The sequence below is a fragment of the Bufo bufo genome, chromosome 7 (assembly GCF_905171765.1).
Source record: "Bufo bufo chromosome 7, aBufBuf1.1, whole genome shotgun sequence".
Taxonomy (NCBI): domain Eukaryota; kingdom Metazoa; phylum Chordata; class Amphibia; order Anura; family Bufonidae; genus Bufo; species Bufo bufo.
This window is the reverse complement of record NC_053395.1, coordinates 148473073-148491672: the sequence shown is the minus strand read 5'-3', so window position 1 is coordinate 148491672 and position 18600 is coordinate 148473073. Positions and strand designations below refer to the sequence as shown.

The 18600-nt window shown below is 47.6% G+C and overlaps 1 protein-coding gene across 2 annotated transcripts in view; it reads right to left on the bottom strand.

The window, feature by feature from the left end:
• The window catches only part of VPS8 (VPS8 subunit of CORVET complex), a 216496-nt gene that overhangs the window by 145893 nt on the left and 52003 nt on the right, over positions 1-18600 (bottom strand). For both annotated transcript variants that reach the window (XM_040439657.1, XM_040439658.1), the window contains 4 exons: positions 5603-5677; positions 5317-5352; positions 1645-1735; positions 1398-1444 (listed from right to left, as the gene is read on the bottom strand). In XM_040439657.1, coding sequence (XP_040295591.1) covers positions 1398-1444; positions 1645-1735; positions 5317-5352; positions 5603-5677 — 249 coding nt within the window. The remainder of the gene's footprint in view (positions 1-1397; positions 1445-1644; positions 1736-5316; positions 5353-5602; positions 5678-18600) is intronic.

Below are 18600 nucleotides of genomic sequence, written 5' to 3'. Positions count from 1 at the left end.
TATACAGCGTCTAACAAAATATGTTGAGTAATAGCTTCCTTTAAAGCAAATATTACGAAAAATAGAGACAGAAAATGATATGTTATTACAATCAGCGTACAGTACTGTGGAATATATTGGCACTATATAATAGAGGTGCTATCCAGAGATTACCACAAAGCAGCAAGTCTGGCTTTATTTTAGCAGAATAGCAATGAACTCAACACTGCCATGTGTTTGACTCAAAATATACTGGACACACAGTATGTATGCATATATGTGCAGTATATAACTAGGATCTCCATGAAATATCTGTAAGACAAATTTAAAGGGGCTGATCAGCCCTTAGCTTGGCCAGACCCACGCTGTTAATGATACTCACCTGATCCCCAGCCCTGGGTTCAGGGTCCATTGCTAACCCTCCGCCTTTGCGGGTCTCCTTGTGTAAACATCTGCTTTGACTCAGGTCGTGTGACCACTGCAGCCAGTCATTGGCTACAGTGGTCATGTGACCCATGTCATAACAGATGTTTGCGCAGGAAGACCTGGGACCTGCAGGGCAGAAATGGAGGCGAAAACCAGCAGTGGACAGGGAACTTAAAGTGACCCTGGAAAAAATCCCCATGTTGTAGGTGGGTCCAAATTGAGAGAAGGCAGGGCAGCACAAGTAGGCAGGGGCAACACATGTAGACAGGGACAACAGAAGCAGGAGGGGCCAGCGTAACCTAACATGCAGAACAAAGCACCACCCGACAGACCCAACTACCAAAGTGCAGCACAAAATACTGCCACTCGCGTCACAGTATGAAACTGTATCTTCGTCCTTAGGAAGGCAATATAGTTAAATTCAGGAAAGCACCTGCAGCCGCTGGCCAGGTACATAAGTGCCTGATGCTCCTATATTAATAAATGGTTCCAACCATTGGGATTGTCGGGTCCTAGGCCAGACAACCCCTTTGACTTAGTAAATGTGTTAGCATTTAAAGGGGTTGTCATAGCTTTCCTCTTCCTTTAGAAAAATATCAGAATATTTCAAAAAATGTTATACTATGGTACACTTATGATGTGCCATGTAGTGCATGTGACCACTGCAACCAATCAATGGCCTCAGCAATACATGCATAAGACCTCTGAGGACCAGTGATTGGCTGCAGTGGTCAAGTATAATGGTAGGTTACTGCTGCAGCCAGGAAAACAAAGGCCGGTAGGGAGGACGGAGTGGGGGGCTCACATGGTGAATAAAACATTTCCTTTAAAATAAAAATGAAAAACCCATTTAATGTCATTCAACATCATACTACTTTTTAAAAATGTATTACATCTGTAATTCTCTAGTAAGTAAGAAAGTCTTGGGTCACACTGAAACCTGGTCCTGCCCAGAGGTCTTCCTGTGTCATTATCACGGGTTTGAATCTTACCTTATCGGCCACCACACTCTTCCTTTTCTTTGGGTCTCCTGACAGACCTACAGAGAGAAAGAGGAGACTCATCAGGCACAACATTACAGTAAGCGTCAGCTTCTGGACAGTACTAGAAAACAATGGTTACAAAATAAAGAGAACAACAGTACAAAATAAAGGAGACTAAATATGTAATATGCTGCACAATGTGTCCACAAAACCTGCTTTATCGGTCATATCCTCAACAGCTTTTTTTTTTGCCTACCAACAACCGCCTTCGCTTTCCCTTCATGGAATGACCACGCTAAAGCTAAGGCTTCATTGTAACAGTCCTGCTTCAGCAGATGATCGACTCTCTGAAATGAAGAATAGAAAAACCAATGTGATCACAACATCTCATCTCCATGAACAGCATTATCTGTACGGACATGAATCAGTGGAACGGTGGAGAAGTTGCACACAGCAAACAATCACATTTCAGCCTGCATTTTTCAGAGGCCTCTTTGACGTTATTAGTTGCCCCTGGCATCTGCTACCCCCTGACGTGGCACTAGCTTTGATGAATTTCCTCATCCAGCGTTCAACTGCAAATGATTATCCAGAGACCCTTCATACACGGATTCAATGGTATTTCAAATTTAGTGTAATGAGGAAGACACCAAGTTAATTCATTCCAAACATTAAAGGGATTTTACGCCCTCTAGCTATTGATGACTTGTCCTCTTGAAAGGTCATCAAGATAAGATTGGTGGGGGGCCGACGTGGGGCCCTGGCATCAGCAGCAAGTCAGTGGACAGAGTCGGAAGAAGAAGGTTCTGTCCATTGCGTAGTGATCGTGCTGGCACACGGCAGCTCAGCTCCCATTCCCTTAAAGGGAACCTGCCATCAATTTTATGCTGCCCTCGCTGACGGCACAGACACACTGATCTCAGCGGTGTGTCACTCATGATCTAAAAATAAGTGGTTGCAAAGAACCAGCATCATAATCATTGCAGCCCGATACTGGAAAAGAGTCACGACAGCCTGAGAAGAGTCATGGTTAGGCTCCATTCACACGTCCGCAATTTCGTTCCGCATTTTGTGGAACGGAATTGCGGACCCATTCATTTCTATGGGGCAGCACGATGTGCTGCCCAGACACGGAATTGCGGATCCGAACTTCCGGGTCCACACTTCCGATCCGCAAAAAAATAGAACATGTCCTATTCTTGTCCGCAATTGCGGACAAGAACAGGCATATTCTATTAGTGCCGGCAATGTGCAGTCCGCAAAATGCGTAACGAACATTGCCACTGTCCGTGTTTTGCGGATCCGCAAAACACGTTGGGGACGTGTGAATGGAGCCTTATTCAAGAGCTCCTGCTCTCCCTGCTACCTGCTGATTATTAAGTGTTCTCCTCAGCCCTCTTTCACACGAGTGTCACGGATTGGCTCCGGATGCGTTCAGGGTGCGTTCAGTGAAACTCACACCATTTTGCAAGCAAGTTCAGTCAGTTTTGTCTGCGATCGCTTTCAGTGTTCACTGTGCAGGTGCAATGCGTTTTGATGTGTTTACAAACATCTCTTAGCAACCATCAGTGACAAACGCATTGCATCCGCACTTGCTTCCGGATACAATGCGTTTTTACTGAAGCCCCATTCACTTCTATGGGGCCAGGGCTTCGTGAAAAACGCTGAATACAGGACATGCTGCGTTTTTCACGCAAGCAGAACTGATGCATAAAAAAAAAAAAGCTCATGTACACAGACACATTGAAACGAATGGGTCAGGATTCAGTGCGGGTGCTATGCGTTCACGTTACGCATTGCACCCGCGCGGAAAACTCGCTCGTGTGAAAGGGGCCTTAGTTTTCTCCTTCGGAGTGGACTACCAATAATCAGCAGGTGGTGGAGAGAGCAGGAACTCCTAAATAACAATGACGCTTCTGAGGCATCCAGGACTCTTCCAGGCCCAGGCTGTGAGGATTATGATGCTGGGTCTCGGCAACCACTTACTTTTAGCCCGAGTGACACGCCGCTGAAATCAGTGTTTCTTTAACTACTTTATGCCGCCCTCAACAGGTTCCCTTTAAATGGTAAATGAGCTGCAGTGTCCCGGAACTGCCACTACACAGTGGACAAATCCTTCTGCTTCCGGTTCCTTCCATGTTTTTTTTTTTTTTTCCCGGCGCCTGCCGAAAAACTAGGGATGAGCGAATGGAGTTCAGATAGCTGTATACGAAACAGATTCTTTTAAAAACTTTGTTAATAATATGGGCTCCGTCCTACCGTAAAATATATTGCCTCCACGGAGGTCTTTCCAAAGTTTCAGCAAATATCGCGAGACTTACTTCATCTTGCTTCCATCACGCATCACTTCGCTTATTCACATAAACTACTGTGTCAAAATGCGAAGCTGAACTCTGCTCCGTTAATGAGACATGAAGCTTCATATTTTGATACAGTAATTTCCGCAAATAAATGAACTGACACGTGATAGAAGCAAGATGAAGTAAGTCTCGCAATATTTGCTGACACTTCGGATACACCTCCACGGAGGCCATACATTTTTACAGTACGACGGAGCGCATATTCTTAACGTTTTTAAAAGAAACGGGTTCAGATACAGCAATCCAAACCTGATTTGCTCAACCCTACCGAAAACAACTGATTGATGGGAGTGCCAGGAGTCAGACCCCCACAGATAGGTTGTTGAAAACCTATCTGGAGGATAGGTCATCAATATCTAAAGAGTGGAAAATCCCTTTAAGCCTTCATTTAAAGGGTTGGCCACTTTATGATTATTTTCACTATTTACACCATTACGAATATACCGGTATAAGTGCTTCAGTGCTGACTTCTTTCTTTGTAAAGGTCTATGGCCACTAACCCATTTTTAGGGCGGTCATCTCCGAGGTGCTGTAGTCCTAAACATGGCTGCTGATGGAGGGCATGTGACATCCTTCAGCAGCCTCCATTCAACTACACTGTGCATGGCACTGCACATGTGCCAGTTTCCAATGAGAAGTGTAAGAACCTTCTTAGCCTGTCCCGTGCCTGCTGCTTTTACCCTCCATTATGTCTCATGGTATGCTTTAACTTTCTATCTGTTACCCACAGATGAGCTCCCCCATATCCTTTATAATAAGGCTTGGTGTGTGTGGTCTCACTTATGTGAGGGCTCTACATATATTTCATTTTTTCCCCTTTATTGCTAGATTCTAGCGGATATTTGATTACTTGTTTTTCATCACATTTTAGGGCTGATCTGAGACTCATCTGGTAGTTATGCACTAGGGGTGACGATCACATGAATTACTATTGGACTAGTCATATTATATGGGCTATTGTGTTGTGAATCACCCCGCTGCATACTACCGGTATACTTTGACATGTTTTCCATCTTCTGGCGGGTAGCAGTGACACCGGCCAGTGGATTGCGGCATCCGGTTTTTCTGCTGATTCTTCATACTCTTTTCTTGCCATCTTCAATATTTTAGTAATCATGATATGTTTATTATAATTAAATAAAATATATATATTTTTTGAATACACTGGGCATTCTTTTGTTGCTTGTTTAACAACATTATAGGTTTATATGGTTATTCATTTCCTGCCCAAACGTACGGTTTTACATTGAGACTTTTTTGTTTGGTTCCACAATTAATAGAGTAACTTGAGGGATCACTGCGTATTAGTGACTGTCTTGTAATGCTGCATACAGCACTTTACTGAAAATAACCATAACTGGATATTTTCTCAACCACTTCAGTCGTATACTATAATAGTACATTGAAAAAAAAAGAGCTATAAAACATGCTTTAGGCAGGTCCATTCTTTGAGCAATATTTCTAGGGTGAGATTGAGACACACTGGTGTGCTCATGTCATATACGAGGACGAAAAGTATATAATGGAAGTTCACGTGAAATGTAGGATGTTAAAAGCTGGGATTTTACCTCTCGCCAGTTCCTCAGCATCATAGCGTGCACCGACTGTGGAAAGCAGAGAAAAACAGCGAGATTATGAGTAGAAACAAGGAAGTCAGACAGATTTGATGAGAGAGAGAATGATACAGACAGAGGAAAGAGCAAGAGGCAGGAAATGGGCTTCTTAAAGCAACAGTATGAGAAGCATAAAAAGCAAACAATGTATAACTCACATCAGCGCAGAACAAACATAACGAGGTACACGATGGAAATACTTTCCACCCATTGCCGAGAGGCATGGTGGACATATACATACCTTTGTTCCCAAGTAGAATATCTGCCCACCACAATTGCTGATCGACTGGTAACAAGCTTTCTCCCCTACTAACGCCTGCAAGAGAGAAGCAGAACATTACCAGTTATTTGTTCTCATGGGAAGACCTATGTTAAAGAGGTTTTCACCCCTGGGGACCTTTTCTGCAGACCTTCCTGCATGGTTGGACCCGCGGTGGGAATCCTACTTGCCTATCCCTGCCCCTGGGTTCCAGGTCCATCTCTCCCCCTAGGACACTGCAGGTCTTGGGTCTCCAAGCACATGGCGCTGCAACCAATGACTGGCTGCAGAGGTGATGTGTCATCCATGCGTCATTATGTTACACATCACTGCTGCAGCCAGTCATTGGCGGCCAGCAGCGGGAATCAGGTCCGGCCATGCTGGGGGCTCTGTAGAAAATTCTGGCAGAGCTACAATGTCAGACACTGCCCAAGAACAAATGCAGAGCTGGGACACATCAGATTGTGCACATTCAAATAAGTTCTGAGGTTTATTTGCATGCATCTAAAGAGCAGATCTCAACAGATATCAAACATACAGGCCCACATTTACTGACGTGTATGCACCTAGATTTTGGGCTAAAAAAGTGGCACAACTTGACGCATCTAGATTTAAAAAAAGTTTCTGTGCTTAATCCATAAGGGTCCATTCACGCGTCCGTAGAATGGGTCCGCATCCATTCCGCAAATTTTGGAACAGCTGCGGACCCATTCATTCTCAATGGGGCAGGAATAGATGTGGACAGCACACAGTGTGCTGTCCGCATTTCCGGAGCGCGCCCCAGATCTTCCGGTCCGTGGCTCCGGAAAAAAATAGAACATGTCCTATTCTTGTTTGCAATTGCGGACAAGAATAGGCAGTTCTATGGGGGTGCCAGCCGGGTGTATTACGGATACGCAATACACTACGGACGTGTGAATGGACCCTAAAAGGGGAGTGGGTTACCAGGAAATGGGTGTGGATTCATGTAAAGGAGGTGGGCCTAATATGTGACTTTTGTTCCAACATTGTGCCACAATTCGGGCATAAAATTTTGCCTCAAAGTAAGCAACCAATAGTTGATATTAAGTCAGAGAAAATTGTCCATCCTTGCGCCACATCTAGCATCCAGTCTGAGACCCGATAAATCTGGTGCAGGGCTAGAAAGCCTACGTTTACACTATCTTTAGGATTAGTAAACTGGTCCGTGGTTTTTGGCACATCCATTAAAAGGGTTGCCCCATCCTAGGGTATATTACTAGGAATTATTTATAGGTCTTATTAGCCCTTGTGAGGTGTAGTTATATGTTCTAAAGCCTTTTTTGGGGTGTATTAGTGGGGGGGGAAAGGGGCTGAGAAAATTACAGCCTTTTTGGTGTGTATTAGTGGTAGGGCTGAAATGATTAATCGATTTAATCAATGTAATCGAGGCAAAAAAAATCCTCAATGCAGTTTTTCTGCATCGAGGATTCATTTAAAGCACATGACCACGGAGCGCGAGTGAAATGAAGCTTCTCACTCACCGCTCTGTGTCCTCCCGTCGGCACCACGCTGCAGGACCTTACATTCACGCATCGTCAGCGCGCTGGCTGACGCTGTGTGTGATGTCAGGTCCCCAGTGCATGCTGGGGTGAAGACGCGTCTCCTGCGGACTCCAAGTGTCGGTGCACTCTGCAGTGAAAGGTAAGTATAAAGTTAGCAGAGGCAGCAGCCCTGGGGAAGGGGGACATAATGGCAATCTGGATGGAGGGGCTGATGGCAGTGCCATCATGGGGGCACTGGGGAACATGGCATGGAGGGTCTGCTGATGATCTGATGGCACTGGGGGACATGGTGGATGGCATAGGAGGCACTGTGGAAGGGGGACATCATGGCAATCTGGATGGCATGGAAGGGCTGATGGCAGTGCCATCATGGGGGCACTGAGGGACATGGCATGGAGGGGCTGCTGCCTATCACAGAAGAGAATGACTTTTCATATAAAACTTAACTTTTACTTCTAGACATTAAAATAATACCCCACAACATATAGAAGATATGATAACTGTGCCAAAATAGAGAAGGCAGAGCCTGATTTTGGACGTGTCCAGGATAATACCATCCAAGTAAACAAAGATGCAACAACTTACAGTTTGGAGACCGAGGGCTAGGATACTTGGCATACGAGAAGTGAGGTCAGGAAAGGGGGGAATTTTTCCCTGATGTATCCCTAGAAGCTACCCCTGCCTAAAGGCGGAGCACCCGCCCCGAAAGGGGCGACCCCACCTCTCGGTGGCTAAGCCCTCGCTGTCACCTACTGTGACCCTGCCAGTAGATATGATAAATGCTTGTCCCTGGGGAGCATGGTGGATGGTATAGGAGGCACTAGGGAAGGGGGACATCATGGCAATCTGGATGGAGGGGCTGATGGCAGTGCCATTATGGGGGCACATGGTGGATGGCATAGGAGGCACTGGGAAAGAGGGACATTTTTTAAAGCAATAGGTTATTTTAAGAAGGTTTTTCTTATTAGATTACTCGATTAATCGTAAAAAATAATCAATAGAATACTCAAATAATTGTTTACTGCAGCCCTAATTAGTGGGAAAAAAGTATTATTTACCATTCAGCGGTGCAGTTATATGTTCTAAAGCCTTTTTTGCAGTGTATTCATTTCATTTTTATTTATTTATTTGATCTAACAGTATATCAGACAGAAAAGAGAGAGGCCCTGCACAAGGGAGGGGCAGAGGCCTAAATGTTTCTGGCGCAGGCACCGGTCGCAGCAGAGTAAGGGGGAGTGGCAGCAGGGGTCACTTCGAGAGGCCTGAGCTCCCAGTGTCATCTAGCGGTCGTTTGTTGTAGATGATCGAGCGGCACTGCACTAAGGTGTGGGTGCACGGTCAACGGGCGTCGCCCCAGATACTTCAGTAAGGAACAAAACCGGCACTCCTTGCGATGCAATGAATATGTTCTTTATTCGCCACTCATGAACAAAGTGACGCGCGTTTCGACACGTGCAAATGCCTTTATCAAACACAATATATGTGAGCAGCTATATACATGAATATGAACATGGGCGTGCATTTAAATAGCCCGCTGTCTGTCACATGACCAAAACCATTCAGGTCATGTGATTATGACATCGTGTTGGCAAGGTAACAGGGATAGTTTACAAACACTATCACCAGTCTTGCTCAAAGAATACAAGTCATGGCCATGATCCTCGCATCTCCTCTATGATCGCGGTAAGTAAATTCGTAATTACACTGCAGAAACACATTTACAGAATATATATTACATAAGTCAGGCAGCTGGGATAAATACATGAAGCGATGATACAGTTACAAAAAGCTGGTCACCGCATACTCTCGATTTAACCCTTTCTGTTTCATCGTCTGTAAGCGGTGAATCCAGTAAGCCTAGCTGCCTGACTTATGTAATTTATATTCTGTAAATGTGTTTCCGCAGTGTATATTAAGAATTTACTTACCGCGATCCTCGAGGAGATGCGAGGATCATGGCCATGACTTGTATTCTTTGTGCAAGACTGGTGATAGTGTTTGTAAACTATCCCTGTTACCTTGCCAACACGATGTCATAATCACATGACCTGAATGGTTTTGGTCATGTGACCAACAGCGGGCTATTTAAATGCACGCCCATGTTCATATTCATGTATATAGCTGCTCACATATATTGTGTTTGATAAAGGCACTTGCACGTGCCGAAACACGCGTCACTTTGTTCATCTAACGGTCGTGTCTTGACCCAGCAGTTCTTGAATGGTTGACTCGGTCATCTACTTCGTCCCAAGTGACATCAGACACCCCCAGCCAAGAGTCGGTGGGTTCATCAGACACAACCCTTAGTTGGCATGGCGCAGGAGCAGGCACTGTGCCCTCACCTGTCCTCAACCTGTTTCTGTCCTTTTCTGTTCCCTCAGCCAGAGAAGTATTATATGCTGTGGGCTCAGCTCCACTATACAGCGAGGACTAGCTATTAGAGGACAGTCAGCAGCTACTGCCCAGCCAAGATCTGGAAGAGACATCCGCCGCTTCCTCGGGTAGGCGCGCAAGTAGTGATGAGTGCCACACCAGCAACTTGGCCAGGTGATGCCGCTTGCGCCTCCACGTTCTCACGCCGTTGGTCCTGCGACAATGTCCTCCACCTCACCCTACACTGTGTTCTCAGCCTCCACTGCAGGGACAATTCACAGTGCCCCTACCAGGGCAGGGTGGTATCACACTGTTCTGCACCTAGTTTGCCTGGGTGAACAAAGTCACACAGGGGGGGGGAACTGCTCCGCGTCCTTCATCAAGAAATCGAATCCTGACTTTCTCCACGACCACAAAATCAGAACCATGGTGACCAACAACGGGAAGAACATGGTGTCGGCGCTGCATCAAGGAGGGATGAGCCATGCGCCCTGCATGGCGCACATGTTCAATCTGGTTGTCAAGCGTTTTCTGAAGTCTTCAACCCATCTGCAAGACATCCTAAAAATGGAAAGGAAACTTTGCATGCACACCGCAAAGCACACCATCCTTGAGCTGCAGCGGCAGAACGCCATCATCCAACATAGGCTGATATGTAACGTTTCCACCCTCCATATGTTGGACCGACTATACAAACAGAGAAAGGCCATAAACGATTTCTTGATGAAACAGGCGGACAGAGGTACTTCCCTGTGTAACTTCGATGTTAGCCAGTGGCAGCTCATGCGTGACACCTGCCATTTGCTCGTGCCCTTTGAGGAGGCCACTTTATTTGTCAGTCACCAGGACTACGGGATAAAACAACTCCATTCCACTGATACATGTCCTGGAAAAGATGCTGGCAAATCTGGCTGGTCAGGGGACTGGAGACGTGGCGCCTACATCTCATGGCCACATGAGCCCTGTGGGGCCTGAACTGGAGGAGGAGGACATTGGAGCACAAGCAATGTGTAGCGAAATGGTTGGTTTTTCTACTCAGGTGACAGGAGAGGAGGAGCAGGAGCAGCCGGAGGAAAGAAGATGAGGAAGAGGAGGCAGAGGACCCAGACACACAGTGGCAGTATGCAGTGGAGATGGAGGCAGGGAGTCCCTCCGAGTCACTTGCGCAAATGGACTGATGCATGCTCAGTTGCTTGCGTAGCGACAGCCTGAACTATTATCAAGACATCCTATATAGTCAGTTGGCCACTGCCTTTCTGCACCATCGTCCATCCTCTCGCAGGTTTGACCGGGGGCCCTCTGCGCTCAAGTTCCACTGCCATGGCTGCTGTGGCAGGGTGGGGGGTAGGAGCAGTACCAGCTCCATCAGCAGCAACTTGAGTCTAGAGTCGCTGATGAGCAGCTTTCTTCACCCACCTACTGAAGAAACGACTCTCTAGAAGCAGCAGCTAGATATGGAGCAGAACCTGAACCAGCAGGTGGTGGCATGCTTGGACAGCACCCTGCCACCCCACATTGATGATCCGCTGGACTACTGGGCAGCCAAACTGGATTTGTGGCCGCAACTGGCCGAGTTTGCCCTGGAAAAGCTGTCCTGCCCGGACAGTAGTGTGGCATCAGAGCGGGTGTTTAGTGCGGTGGGGGCCAAAGTTATCGCAAGGAGAACTCGCCTGTCCACCCAAAATGTGGAGAGACTGACCTTTGACAAGATAAATCAGGCGTGGATCAGCTAGGATTTCCACCCACCAATGCCTGAGGCATCAGATTAGATCATCCATGCTGCCTCACCCAAACCTTGACAAAAGAGACCTGTTTCTTCTGGCTACCTGCCTCAGCTACTATTCTGATACTGTCACCCACCTGATGCCACACATCTGATGCCAAGTGCTACTTCTTACACCCACCATCGTCAGTAGGTACTGTTATTGCCACCCACGTCCCCACTCTGCTACTGGGTGGTCTGTGGTCTCCTGATGCTGCTGCCACCTCCACACTCTGTCACTGGGCCACTCTGTGGCTTCCTCATGCTGCTGCCACCTCAACACTATGTCACTGGGCCACTCTGGCTTCCTCATGCTGCTGCCACCTCCCCACTATGTCACTGTCACGGCATGGTGTGGGAGGGGAACTCCACACCAAACAGAAGAGGGAGGGAGAAGGTATCAGGCCTGCAAACTAGGGAAAGGGGAAGGTCACCACCTAATAAAATCCCAACCTGAGCCCTGACAGCTAACAGAATGAAAAGACCCCGATGGTAGGACTGTTCATCCACATGAACCTAAGCCAGGCTCACCCAAGAAGGCCCTGAAGAAAGTGATTGGGCCACAGACAACCTGTTCCTTCCAGCTAAAGGAACAAGAGTCTGCCTCAGGTCTGGTACCAAAAGACAGGGAAATAAACACAATACAAAAAGGAAAGACACTTAACTCCGGGTAAATGGAAAGCAGGAACTCAGCCGAGATCCAGACACCAAACGATCCACAACCAGAATGAGCTATCTACCGCATAGTCAGAAGGATGGGGTCAGACTATAAAGGGTAGAAGTGATGACCACTGAGCAACAGCTGAGACCAGGGAAGTGGTTATTAACCCTATCAACACTGAATCAAGAGAAATCAAGGAGACTGTTAGATTCCTCAATGCTCAGCCAGTCTCCCTGATCCCCCGATATCAGTCACCTGAGGGACCGTGACAGTACCCCCCCCCCCCTTCTACGGGTGACCACCGGGCACCCAGGACCGACCTTACCAGGATAGGCTCTGTGAAAGGCCTTCACTAGACGATTCGCATTAACTTCGGCCGCTGGAACCCACAACCTCTCCTCTGGTCCGTAACCCTTCCAGTGGACAAGATACTGGAGGGATCTACAGAGAACTCGGGAGTCCATAATCCTGCCGATTTGAAATTCTAATTACCGTCCACCATGACAGGAGCGGAAGGCAAGGAGGGCGGCTCAACACATTTCTTCAACAACGACTTATGAAATACGTTATGAATTTTCAAAGCCTGAGGAAGTTCAAGACGGAAGGCTACAGTGTTAACAATGGCAGTGATCTTGGGCCCAACTTAAATCTTGGGCCCAACTTCCAAGAAGGTACCTTAAGCTTAATGTTTCTTGCGGACAGCCACACAGAATCACCCACTCTCAGGTCCGGAACCATTCATACGTCTCTTGTCAGCCACATGCTTATACCTGTTGCCCATCTTTTTCAGGTTATTTAGAATTTTCCGCCAAATCGAAGACAAAGAAAAGGAAAATCGTTTCTCCTCAGGCATACCGGAAGTTTGAGAACCAGAAAATGTGCTAAACTGCAGATGGAATCAATATGCCCCAAAAAACGGCGACTTATCAGTGGACTCCTGTCTACGGTTATTAATGGCAAACTCAGCTAACGACAAGAATGAAGACCACTCCTCCTGGTTCTCCAAAACAAAACATCTCAAGTAAGTAGAAAATTGTAATATCCAGCTCACCCGTATCAATCCTGTAGATAGGTGCACGGAACAGACCCAAGCAAGTCCTGATGAATATCCATGTGTAGAAAGAAAAGGATCCAGCACCAGTTGAGAAAGTTTTTCGGTCCCGGTCTTTATTCCACCAAATATAAAATGTACAAATATAGTGGCACCTTCTCCCACTCTTCCCCGATTTACGCATTTCGAACACTTCTGTTCTTAATCATAGAACAGAAGTGTTCGAAACACGTAAATCGGGGAAGAGTGGGAGAAGGTGCCACTGTATTTGTACATTTTATATTTGGTGGAATAAAGACCGGGACCGAATAACTTTCACAACTGGTGCTGGATCCTTTTCTTTCTACACATGGATCTCAAGTAAGTCTCCAGATTCTGATTGGTGTGCTCCGTCTGTCCGTTCGACTGAGAACGAAAAGCCGAAGAAAAGGACAATTGTATTCCCAGTCGAGTACAGAACGCTTTCCAGAATCTGGAAACAAACTGAGTCCCCCAATCAAACACCACAGAGGGAATGCCATGTAGTTTCACGATGTTATCGACAAACACCTGTCCAAGAGTTTTGGCATTAGGTACAGCAGGCAATGCTATAAAATGTGCCATTTTGCTAAACCGATCAACTGCCACCAGGATCACGTTTTTCCCCGAAGAATTCGGAAAATCTGTGATAAAGTCCATGGACAAATGCGTCTAAGGTCTGGACGGGATGGGTAGCGGAAGAAGAGATCCAGAAGTACAGTGATGTTCCTCAAATACATTATGATGTAAGTCTGAAAGAACAAACACTTTCTCTGCAGGACAAGTGCATCCTCTTGGGCCTCCAACACCTTAGCCTCAAGATCAGAATATAGGGCAGATATGACTACCCCTTCAGACAAAAATAGGACTAGGATCTTTAGAATCAACCCCCCCCCCCCCCCTCCCCAGGAAAGCTGCGTGACAAAGCATCCGCCTTGACCTTCTTAACCCCAGGGCGGTAGATGACAATGAAGTTAAATCTGGTGAAAAACAGCGACCATCTGGCCTGCCTTGGATTCAGTCGTTTAGCCGACTCAGGGTAAGCCAGATTTTTGTGATCAGTAATTACCGTAATAGGATGAATTGCTCCTTCCAACCAATGGCACCATTCTTCAAAAGACAACTTAATGGCCAGCAATTCCCTATTACCCACGTCATAATTTCTTTCAGCAGTCAAGAGTTTTTTTTAGAGAAAAAAGCACATGGGCATCATTTACTAGGAGAAGGACCTTGCAACAAAACTGCTCCTACCCCTACCTCGGATGCATCACCCTCTACAATGAATAGCTGAGACATGTCCGGTTGCACCAGAATAGGGGCTGAAGCGAAACATTCCTTTACAGCAGAAAAGGCTTGTAATGCCGCCTCAGACCAAACAGAGAAATCGACCCCCTTCCTAGTCATGTCTGTTAAAGGTTTAACCACAGTCCAATAGTTCAAGATGAATTTACGGTAGTAGTTGGTGAATCCCATAAAACCGCATAAGCGCTTTCAGATTTTCGGGTCGATCCCAGTCCAACACCGCACAGACTTTCTAGGGATCCATACGAAAACCTGAGGAGGAGAGCAGGTAACCCAGGAATTGCACTTCCTGAGGAGCAAAAACACATTTTTCCATCTTCGAATACAATTTATTCTCTCTTAGGATCTGTAAACACCTGTCTCACCGTCGATAAATACCTCAATTTCCACAGTTTTGGACTCTAGCGCCACCTCGGCAGACAGGAGAAATCGGGCACTACCAGTAAATGACAAAAGTAAATTTTCTTGCTCCCCACCCACACCACCAATAATAATTTGGGGATTAAAGGTTTTTTTTTTTTTTTGTTTACACCTTGACGCTGAATGTACGGACAAATATTCACAAAATGTCCCTTTTTTCCACAACAAAAACAGACTCCCTTTATATGACCAGAGCTCTTTCCAGCAGTCCCAGGAGTAGCTCCCCCAACTGCAAAGGCTCATCACAAAGCATAACCACAGGTGTCTCTTTACCATAAGTGTCAAAGGAAGCCGCCACCTTATTTGACAGTACGTCCTGAGGATGAGGACCGTTCAGGGGCGGACTGACCAGTCGGGCACTTCCGACATGGTCCGAGGGCCCGCCCGGGATGGGGGCCCGCCGCAGAATAACATTATGTGTTAATGTTATGCCCAGCACCCCGATTCCGAATGTTATGCTGGCCTGGTAATGGCAGCTGGGCCCGGTGCAGTTACACCGGGCCCCACTCACTGTAATACTAATATTCATATGTGAACAACTTGAAATCCTCTGCGATCCTCTCCCTCTCTCTACTCACAAACTCAGCAGCAGGCAGGCCGGGCGGCAGCGCAATTCACTGACGTCACGCGCCTGCTTCTCCCACTTTATGAATGAAGTAGGAGGAGCAGGCGTGTGACGTCATTGAGTTGCGCTGCCGCCCGGCCTGCCTGCTACTGAGTTTGTGAGTACAGGGAGGGAGAGGATCGCAGAGGATTTCAAGTTGTTCACATATGAATATTAGTATTACAGTGAGCGGGGCCCGGTGTAATAGAATACAGTGAGTGCACCGGGCCCCGCTGCCATTACAACACCAGATGCCGGCCCCCAGACCCTGTATTGTGGGTCATTCACTCACAGGGACACTGTTATGGTGGGATCTGTGGATGACACATATATAGCATAAGGTGCTATATATGTGTTACCCACAGAGCCACCCCCCACAACAGTGCCATCCACAGAGCCCCCACAACAGTGCCATCCACAGAGCCCCCACAACAGTGCCATCCACAGAGCCCCCACAACAGTGCCATCCACAGAGCCCCCACAACAGTGCCATCCACAGAGCCCCCACAACAGTGCCATCCACAGAGCCCCCATAATAGTGCCATCCACAGATCCCCCATAACACCTTTTGGTTCAAAATATTTTTTAATTTTGCTATTCCCCACCCCTCTTGTAATTGTTCCGCTACTTGTGGGCTGCGCGGGAATGAGTTCAGTCACTTCGGTGGGCAATCCCGTCCTGCAGTGCGTGATCCTGCAAGACCCGCTGCTGTAGGTCACGGGTCTCGCGGGATCACGCGCCGCAGGATGGGATTGCGCACCGAAGTGACTAAACTCATGCCCATGTAGCCCGCAAGTAGCGGATCAGTGGAACAAGTACAAGGTGGGTGGGGGGATGATCTGTGGGGTTGCCCAGACGGCTAGGCCCTTCACAGTAGTTATTAACCTCTTTCAGCAGTCCCCCATTCACGGAAGGGGAGACTGCTGAAAGGGATTAATAACTACTGTGAAGGGCCTCCCCCCCCTTTCACAGTAGTTATGCCCAGATATGTGCCCCCTTCACAGTAGTTAGGCCCACACTGCTTCTAACAGAGGCTCACTAATGGACGCTGAGATTAGATCACCCCATATGAAAGCATTGAATCAATGCTTTCCTATGGGGAAAAATCTGACCCTGGAGGTCATCATGCAGAGTGTGAGGACGTCCAGCGTCAGATACCAGACCAAAGGTCTGTTTCACTCCAGGAAGACCTCAGGTGGCTGCCAGCCACTAGAGGCTGACTTATTGCTGGAACGTAAACAATGCAGTTTCTCTAGAACATTGCAGCTCGATTTGCAAAAGGGACACTGTACCCAGACCACTTCAATGAGCTGAAGTGGTCTGGGTGCCTTTTGTGTCGCTTTAACTTTGAAATCTTATTAAAGATTGTGTATGGTGTGGCTGGAGGCGGGGAATGGAGGCGGGGCATGGGTGGGGCTTGAGGCAGAACATGGGTGGGGCCTGGAAGGGGGCCCTTGATTTATTTTGCCCGGGGGCCCTGAGGGTTCTCAGTTCGCCCCTGGGACCGTTAGATCTCCCCCCCTCAGACGTCTATCCAGACATACAGTAAGGGACATAGCTGCTTCCAATGACTCAGGTTTTTCATGAAAGGCCAACGCGTCCTGCAGCCTCTCAGATAGACCCTGACAGAACTGTCTACGGAGAGCAGGATCATTCCACTCCGTATCAGTAGCCCATCTCCTCAATTCAGAGCAATAGACTTCCGCGGAGCGCTCTCCCTGCCGTAAACCACGTAACTTGGTCTCAGCCTGAGAGATCCGATCCGGTCATCATAAATAAGACCAAAGGCTCTAAAAAATTTATCTACCGACTGGAGGGACGGTGATCCGGTCGGCAGAGAAAAAGCCCAAGACTGTGCATCATCCTTAAGCAAAGCAACGATCATACCCACACGTTGACACTCATCCCCAGAAGAGTATGGACGCAGCTTAAAGAGGACCTTTCACTACTCTACAAACTAAAAACTAACTATATCAGTGGGCAGAGCGGCGCCCAGGGGTCCCCCTGCACTTACTAGTATGTCTGGGCGCCGTTCCGTTCGCCCGGTATAGGCTCCGGTGTCTGCGCTCCCTCTGTTGTACTGGAGTGATTTCTTGTATGAGGCGTGTCCCTTGCTGCAGCGCTGGCCAATCGCAGCGCACAGCTCATAGCCAGGCTGCAGCAAGGGACACGCCTCATACAAGAAATCACTCCAGTACAGCAGAGGGAGCGCAGACACCGGAGCCTATACCGGGCGAACGGAGCGGCGCCCAGACATACTAGTAAGTGCAGGGGGACCCCTGGGCGCCGCTCTGCCCACTGATATAGTTAGTTTTTAGTTTGTAGAGTAGTGAAAGGTCCTCTTTAAAGTAAAACTTACACCAGGCATGGCCAACCTGCGGCTCTCCAGCTGTTGTAAAACTACAACTCCCACCATGCCCTGCTGCAGGCTGATAGCTGTAGGCAGTCTAAGCAACAGCTGGAGGGCCTCAGGTTGGCTATGCCTGACTTACACGATTCCCTGAACCGAATGAAATTGTCACTACCCCCAGAAAATCTGTCCGGGAGGTCAACCTTAGGTTCAGGACAGGCTGGTACCCACCATTGGAACCAGTCGCCTGTGGTCTCTGAATATGTAAAACTGTCGCACGGAGGTCAGCTACCTCCAATGACAGTCCCTGCAGCTGTTTGACCGGTGCAGACATAGGATCCATAGCTGCACTGACCTGAACGAAAATGGTAGTTTTTGGGCGGTAGATAATGTCACAGCGTGGTGTGGGAGGGTAACTCCACACCAAACAGAAGAGGGAGGGAAAAGGTACCAGGCCTGCAAACTAGGGAAAGGGAAAAGGTCACCACCTAATAAAATCCCAACCTGAGCCCTGACTGCTAACAGAATGAACGCACCCCGATAGTAGGACTGTTCATCTGCAGGAACCTAAGCCAGGCTCACCCTAGAAGGACCTGAAGATAGTGATTGGGCCACAGACAACCTGTTCCTTACAGCTGAAGGAACAAGAGCCTGCCTCAGGTCTGGTACCAAAAGACAGGGTAATAAACACAATACAAAAAGGAAAGACACTTAACTCCGGGTAAATGGAAAGCAGGAACTCAGCCGAGATCCAGACACCAAACGATCCACAACCAGAATGAGCTATCTACCGCATAGTCAGAAGGGTGGGGTCAGACTATAAAGGGTAGAAGTGATGACCACTGAGCAACAGCTGAGACCAGGGAAGTGGTCATTAACCCTATCAACACTGAATCAAGAGAAATCAAGGAGACTG